General features: G+C 48.3%; 1 protein-coding gene across 1 annotated transcript; it reads right to left on the bottom strand.

The window, feature by feature from the left end:
• Positions 1-3,200: 3,200 nt before the first annotated feature.
• On the bottom strand, positions 3,201-7,345 carry LOC101566213 (neuroglobin-like). Its single transcript, XM_004624896.2, has 5 exons — positions 7,327-7,345; positions 6,096-6,216; positions 5,852-5,963; positions 5,234-5,353; positions 3,201-3,603 (listed from the first exon to the last, which is right to left on the bottom strand). Exons 1-5 carry the CDS (start codon positions 7,343-7,345, stop codon positions 3,469-3,471), a joined length of 507 nt encoding a protein of 168 aa, XP_004624953.1. The 3' UTR covers positions 3,201-3,468.
• Positions 7,346-7,932: the final 587 nt, after the last annotated feature.

The raw sequence follows: 7,932 nt of genomic DNA, 5'->3' as shown, positions 1-7,932 counted from the left end.
TTTTTTTTTTTTTAATGTGAGGGTCCCAATTCAGCTTTATTCATACTAGATTTTTATTTTTTATTTTTATTTTTTGAACCAGGGATTGAACCCAGGCCCTTGAGCTTGCTAGGGAAGCGCTTATTCCACTGAGCCATCTCCCTGGCCCCAGGTAGAACTCTTGAAGACACTGGCATAGGCAAAGACTTTATGAATAAAACTCCAATTGCACAGGAAATACCACAAAGAATCAACTTATTCTTGTTTTAAAAATCTCACTTTATTTATTAAAAAGCTTTTGCATAGCAAAAGAAACCACCAACAGAGTGAAGACAGCCAAGAGACTGGGAAAAGTCTTTTCTAGCTGTTCCTCAGATAAAGTACCAATATCTAAAATATATAAAGAATTCAAAAAGTCAATCACCATCCCCTCCAAATTAAAAAACCCACTTCAAAAGTGGGCATCTGAAATGAATTAGACATTTCTCAGAGGAAGAAGTAGAAATGACAAATAAATATATATATTTAAAATGTTCAACATCATTAGTCATTTGACAGATGCAAATTAAAACTATACTGAGAGTCCATCTCCCCCCAGAAAGACTGGCTGTAATTAAGAAATCCAATGACGAACATTAGCAGGGCTGTGGGAGAAAAAGGAATCCATCTCCACTGTTGGTGGGAGTGCAGACGGGTGCAACCACTACGGAACTCAGTGTGGGGAGCCCTCAAAAAACCAAAACTAGGGGTTCTGTTCCCCTCCCCTTCTTGGTACCTTGCCAAAATAATAAAAAGTATCATGCTACAGTGATGCTTCCTGTGTGCGAATCTGAAAGTATAAGAACCAAAATGTGTAATAGAGATTGGGAAATGGGAAGAAAATGTTCAAATGAGAAGGGGAGCAGGGAGAGGGGAGGGGGAAAGGAAAGAAGAGACAAAAAAAGAAAAAATAGAAAAAAGTGGAAAGAACGCTTTTGTAAATAAGGAGAGGGAAGGGGCTGAAGGGAGTAGAGGGAGTTGGGGAGAAAAGAAAGATCAAGATATATTATGTACAGAGGCCAGGGAGATAGCTCAGTAGAATAAGTGCCTGCCTGGCAAGCACAGGGTCCTGAGTTCAATCCCTAGTACCTAAAAAAAAGATATGTTATGTGCAGATACAAATTCTCTATGATGAATGTTATTATGTATATCTAAAATGTACCAATATTTAAAAAAAAAAAACTCTCCAGGAAAAAAGCAGGGGAGGGGGGACCGGGGAGATAGCTCAGTAGAATAAGTGCTTGCCTGGCAAGCGCAAAGGCCTGAGTTTGATCCCTGGTTCTGCCCAAAAAAAAAAAAAAAAGCAGGGGAGGGGAATCATGAGTGGTTTTTTGTCGATGCTGGGTGGAACACCTGAAAATTCATTTGTCTCTGGATTTTTGCATACATTAGTCTTTTTCCATAATAAGACATTTAAAAATAAAGGATTGATCCCCTCTTTCAGGGTGAGCACTAAGACGTGACTCCTACATTTGGCAAGGTGGAGATCATTGGTAACCTTGGCCACGGCACATCAGGGACAAAGCCCAGTTAAAATAGGATCCTATTCCCTCCTAGGAAGTGAGGAAATGAAGACAGTGGTAGCTATAGAGGGAGGGGAGAGTCATCCTGTTTCTAAGAGGGAGATGTGGACCTGTGGAATGAAGTGATATGGTGGCTTTTGGGGAGGTGAAGGCACAGGGTAGCTCAGGACCCAGGTCAGAGGTGATATTTGACCTTTACAAAGCCAGGTCACCCTGGTTGCCTGAGAGGGTGTGGAACACTCAGGAGCTCTAGCCCAGGCATAGACACCTGAGAATGAATTGTTATGGTCACATGGTGGACAGAAAAGGGCCTGTCTCCCTACAGCCTGGAGCCCTAGAGTACAGGCAGCATGCCTAACACACGGCAGACCCAGGGTCTGGGGTCACAGCCTACTGGCCGGCCATCTGAGCTAGAAAGAAACCATACTCCAGCTAGGTGCTAGCAAGGCCCTGTGCAACCAAACCATACAACCTATTTGGAATGAAAAATAGATGCTCAGGGAGCAGCTAGCCCGGTGCAGGGCAGTCCCTCCAGTGATTCCAGCCCAGGCCTTGCCTGGGCAGCTTGACCACATGGGCACTGGCCTGAGCCTGCTTGGGTGATGCTCGCTGGTGCACCAACCCGTGGGCTCCCGAAGGTCTGCCTCCTGGATGGCTGCACACCACTGATTAGAATGGCCACGTGTGGTAGCTGCCCAACCCCAAAGTGCAGAAAGGCGCAAAGGTGAGGGAAATGTGAAGGGTGATCCTGAGACATAGGCAGCCTCCTCCAAGCAGCAGCTCTAGGATGGGCTCCTTTAGTCCTATGGCTCTGTCATATTCAGCACACGAACCTCTAGGTCACAGTGAAGTCTGCATCAAGCCAGCAATGAATGGCAGAGCATGAGAAGTGTGTGGGAGCTTGGGGAGTGGGTGGCCCGGGCAGGCCTGGAAATGGCACACACAGTCACACACTCCCCTGGGCAGAATTGTCCCATTCCACCTAATTGTAAGGAAAGCTGGGCAGCATTGTCCAGCTGTGTGACAAGAAAGAAAGGGAACTTGGTTTGGTGGGCTTCGGTCTAGCTTGGGGCCCAGCCTCTTAGCTCTGCCTCCACCACTGCCTTCCGGCCTCCCTAGGCTGTTGCCCTCTTCCCCACCCGCTCCAGCCGTGGCTCACTAATCCTATGTTCCATCCTGCCCTGGGACACACTGTCCTGTAGTTCCTCTGGCACAGACCAAGACCGAACAAGAGACCAGCCCTGGACAGGCAGAGCAGCACAGAAACCAGGTTTATTCCTTGTGAGTTTACAGAACTGGTGCAGGGAGTGGGCAGAGGGCCTTTCTGACTGCTTTCTCACCTGCCCGTCTGCCCAAGGAAGGGCATGCATGGGTAACAGACAAAAGCTGTGGGCCCCCAGCCTGAGCAGGGAGCAGAAGGGGTGCAGAGGTGAGATTCAGCTCTGTGGGGTGGGGAGGTAAGCAAGAGCCTGGGCCTTAGGTCTCTCTGGGATGAGGTGCCTCCCTCCAGCCTGACTGCTGGGGTCCCATAGAGCAATTTGAGGAGCTCTCACAAGAAGCTCTGAATGACAAGGCCTCAGCTCCTGAGCCTGCAGCCACCTTCCCCCACCTTGACCCAGCTCACCTGAAAAGAGCCTATACTCTCAAACACCCCCTTTACAGTACCATGCCACCTGTGCCTCTTTGTGGGCACTGGGGATGGCAGTGAGGTACAAAGGCAGGCAGGAAAAAAGCTGTGGGGATGAGGGCACCCAGAAGTTCCTTCTGCAGTCCTGGGGTGGGAGGAGGTGAGACCTAGCTCTGCTGTATTGCCTCTCCAGAAAGACCAGGGGACAAGATGCAGAGGCCTATGGGAACCCGGGCTACATAGGACACAGGCAGACAGACAGACACAGACAGCTGGGGGCTGCCGGGCAGGGGTCATCTCTTACTCGCCGTCCCAGCCTCGACTCATGGCCTGCACCACGGCCCCGTACAGCTGGCTCCAGGCGGCCCGTGTGGCTGGTGTGAAGGAGGGGCCCAGGCACCTCTCCAGCATGTACAGCAGTGACTCGCCCACCGTCTGCGGAGGGAAGGGGTGCCTGATCATCCGTGGATACCACCTGTGCCGCTGCCTTCCACACGTGTGAGGCTCTACAGTGGACAGAGCATTGTGCCCAACACCCAGCTCCGTAACTGCTGCTCAGAGCTAAGACCAGACCATGTCCTTATCGCTGGGCCTTGGTTTCCTCACTTTTGATGCAGCAATCATAGAATTAAGAGTCGGGCTCTAGTCCTGACTTCAGATTCTGACCACCACTTAAGAACTGGGTACCCTTGAACAAGTTATTTAACCTCTCTGAGACTCATTAAAGAAACAGGGAGAGTAAAAGTTCCAAATCCTGGGTTTACTGGGACATTCAATGGCATAATCTTTAAAAAGGCCTCAGCATAGTATCTGCATACACTGACCCTTCAAGGATGATGCTCTCATTTGTTTTGGTTGGTTGGTTAGGGGTTTTTTTTTTTTGTTGTTGTTGTTGTTGGTGGTGGTGGTTGCTTGTTTTCTTTTTATTGATTGGTTGATTGACTGACTGATTGATTGAAATAGTCTCTGCAATTCAGGGTGGTCTTAAATCGAACTCACAGTGATCCTCCTGCCTCAGCCTCCTGAATGCTGGGATTACAGGCATGTGCCACCACACCTGGCTCTTATCTGTTTATTAAGTGAATAAAATAAAGTTTATGTGGTTGGGATAGATATATAGTTGCATTCTCTTAATGAATAGAATGATTTTTTCTAATGGTAAGTAGGATCACAAGTCTGTATCTTGTACAGCAATTAACCCCTAAGAAGAATATATGCAGTGTATCATTTGTTGAAACTGTACTTTCAATTTGATTTGAAACTGTCTCATTGCTATATGTTTATCAATAAAACTTTGAAAAGAAAAAAAAATAAAGTTTATGTCAGCCACAAATATTTACTGAATATTCCCTAAAGATTAGGCACTGTGCTAGTTCTGGGAGAAACTAACATCATCCCTTTTCCAGATGCTTCCTATGTGATAAGGTAGTTGGGCTACTAGGCAGAATGTCACATCAGACCCAGTGAACTATGCCTCGAGGATTCATGAGTAGATCCTCCCACCTCAGCACTAGGTTCATCCATATGACTGGCCCTAGTGGGTGGGACGTTGACAGGAATGATGCAGGCAGAGGTTCTCTGAGCACATGTATACTGGGGTTGCCTCTTAGGACTCAGTTGCCCTGGGAAGATGCTTGGCCAGGCTGCTGCATAGTAAGAAGTCATAGGGATAGACATGCCAGCCACAGCTGTGCTCCTAGGTGGACACAACACATGGGTTACTACTTTTGCCATATGGAGCAGAAGAGCTGTCCTGCTGAGCCCAGCCATGAAAAATCAGCACTGGTCATTTTAAACCAGTATATTTTGGGAGTGGTATGATGGCAGCCTTAGAAAGCTAAGCAGACCAGTTAATTCCAAAGGCTCCTACACTTTTACGGTCTAAAAGACACTATACAGAGGAAAGAACTTGGAGCCTTGGAGAGGTCAAGTCAGTGCCAGAGTCACATAGTCATAGATGCAAACCTCTGGTGATGGGGACAGAGAACAGGTAGACAAGGGAGATATGGGAGAAGTGAAATGTCCAGGCTGGGGCTGTAGAGAAACAAAGAGGTGTATTACCCACCGAGAAGGAGCTGAGCTTCACACCCACTGCCCGGTGCTTCTTGCCCAAGCCAGCGAGGTACTCCTCCAGCGAGGACAGGTCCTCCACATTGGTCACCGCAGCGTCGATCACAAGCATCACCTGCCAAGGCCGAGGAAGCAGTGACAGAGAGGCCAGGGCCACCTTCTCTGCTCACATGCTCAGCTAAAAACCTGAGGGACCGACTAGAGGGAAGAGAGCCCTGTAAAACCCTCCCCAGTCTTCCAGGATCAGGGTGAAAACCAGCCTGTGACTGCATACAGTAGCCACTCAATTATTGCCCCAACACCCTCAACACACCTGCTGGGCAGATGAGGAGGGTCATAAACCTCTCACAGAACCCCAGCCTGTTGTCATAGGCAGGTGCCCCAGGAACCAGGATAATGTTAATACAACCCATGGGAGTGAGGGCAAGGCCAAAGGCAATGATGGGGGCTGAAGACAGCCCAGGGGCTCTGGTGTCTCAGAGGGAAAGGAGGGATGTTCCCACCTGAGGAGGAGCAAGGGAATGTGCCACCAGGCCTGAGGCAGAAGTCCTTTTCCTATGCCTCATCCCTCCTCTTTGCTGGATCTCAGGGGTCACGCAGTCCCCCATCTCACCTTCCTGATATGGTCCAGAAACTCTGGAGAGGAAAGGCAGTCTTCGGGGCTGGAGAACTGGCAGCCGTTGTACTGGAAGAGGGGCAGCAGGCCGGGCTCCAGGGCAAATAGCCTGTGCAACGGGGCACAGATGTCAGCTAGATTTGGGGGCTTGGAACAGAAAGCGCACACAGACCCTAGCTGCAGCCGTAAACCATGCATACACTCACCCCAGCACTGCTGGCTTTGCCAGTGCCCTCCTCACCTCTTCCCAGGTTCTGAGAAAGCTGTGTCCTCAGTCTCTTGCAGTACCTGGCACACAGTATCCCTTCCTAAGTACTTGAGAGGTATGATTTGGGACAGGCAGGAATCTTTGAGCAGGAAACCTGGAGTTATACTGGGAGAGGGGCAAGCCCTGTCTTTTCCCCTTAGGTCAGAATTTGTCAGTATTGGGCCAGAGAGATAGTTCAGTGGACTAAGCACCTGCTTAGACAAGCACAGGGACCAGTGTTTGATTCCCGGCACCATGTAACATACTGGCCCCACCCTCAGGTGCATTGAGCTGGTCACTGAGACACTTTTTTTTTTTTTTTTAACCAGGGATTGAACTCAGGCCCTTGTGCTTGCCGGGCAAGCATTTATTCTACTGAGCCATCTCCCTGGCCCCTATGAGCTGGTCACCGAGTCCGGGGTCATCAAGTCAGGGGCCACCAAGTCCAGGTGTGGTGGCACACACCTGTAATCCCAATGCTGGGGAGGCTGAAAACAGGAGGATCACTATGAGTTCTAGCTGTGTAGTGAGACCCTGTATCAAACACATTAAAAAAGAAAAAAAAAAGAGCTTGTCAGTCTCATCCACTCAGAGGAGGCTTCTGACAGTGATGTTAAGAAGAATGAATCCTCAATGTGTGAATTATTGAAACTGTCCTATCACTTTGATTTGAAACTGTCTCATTACTATTTGTTTATCAATAAAATTATGGGGGAAAAAAAAAAAAAGAAGAAAGAATCCTGCTGGCCATAGTGGTACAAGCCTGCAATTCTGGTACTATGGGAGGCTGATGTAAGAGGATAAAAAATTCAAGTATGAGCAATTAGACTTGGTGAAAGCTTGCCTTAAAAAAAATTATCGGGCTGGAGAGATGGCTCAGTGGTCTAAGGCACCTACTTGAAACAAGCTTGGCAAAGCACAGGGGCCACGGTTCGATCCCCCAGCACCACATGCCAGCCAGCCCTGCCCCCTGGTGGGCTGAGCTGGCCACACACACACACACACAATAAATAAATGTAATAAATAAAAATAAATAAATAACTTTAAAAAAAAACTATTAAAAAAAAATTATCAAAGTACTGAGGATGTAGCTCAATCTAAAGGCCCTGGGTTCAATCATCAATACTGAAAACAAACAAACCAACAAACCCAAACAAGCACCTCTTTATACTTCCCAGCACTTCTCTCTCCTTCAGGCCCTTGCACTTGCCGGGCAAGCGCTTACTCCACTGAGCCATATCCATGGCCCCCCAGTACTTCTCATGTGGTTAACTTGTGCATGTTTGCCAAGCAGTTGGTACAATAGTTATCCCAATTTTACCACAAGAGGAAAGGAAACTCAGGCTTAGCAACTGGCCTAAGTTCTCGCAGGTGAAAGGAGAGGGCCCACAGCACGCAGATGCCTGAGGGAAAAGGTGAGTTTAGGAAGAGCCAAGCAGCACAGCCTTCTAGAAGCTGTCAGGCCCACTGGGAAGGGCTCATGTTTTTGTGTGATTCTGACTGTTTCGTATGATTGTCTTCTGGAGGTTTTGTAAAAGCCTAGTTAGAAGTTTGGGGCTGGCTGAGGGAGGACAGGGGTGTTGCCTGTTGATAAAAACAGTAGAGTTACAGAGAGAACCCCAGGCCTGCTCTTACCACGAAGGAAAAGCATGACAGTCGCCTCTTCAGGGGAGACACGGGCGACTGTTGTGCCTTCCCTTGTAGTTCTCTGGTCCTGGAGTGCCCTGCACAGGCTTCAGCCTCCCGGAATTTCTTTCTTTCTTTCTTTCTTTCTTTCTTTCTTTCTTTCTTTCTTTCTTTCTTTCTTTCTTTCTTTCTTTCTTTTCTTTTT

The sequence above is a fragment of the Octodon degus genome, unplaced genomic scaffold (genome assembly GCF_000260255.1).
Source record: "Octodon degus isolate 3935 unplaced genomic scaffold, OctDeg1.0 scaffold00007, whole genome shotgun sequence".
Classification (NCBI taxonomy): Eukaryota; Metazoa; Chordata; class Mammalia; order Rodentia; family Octodontidae; genus Octodon; species Octodon degus.
This window is presented reverse-complemented; position numbering and strand designations above follow the sequence as displayed.

Coding starts and splice junctions, on each gene's coding strand:
- LOC101566213 (XM_004624896.2), bottom strand. Junction 5,354..5,851: donor TTCTGGACCATATCAGGAAG/GTGAGATGGGGG, acceptor CGGCCTTGGCAG/GTGATGCTTGTGATCGACGC. Junction 3,604..5,233: donor TGAAGCTCAGCTCCTTCTCG/GTGGGTAATACA, acceptor TTCCCTCCGCAG/ACGGTGGGCGAGTCACTGCT.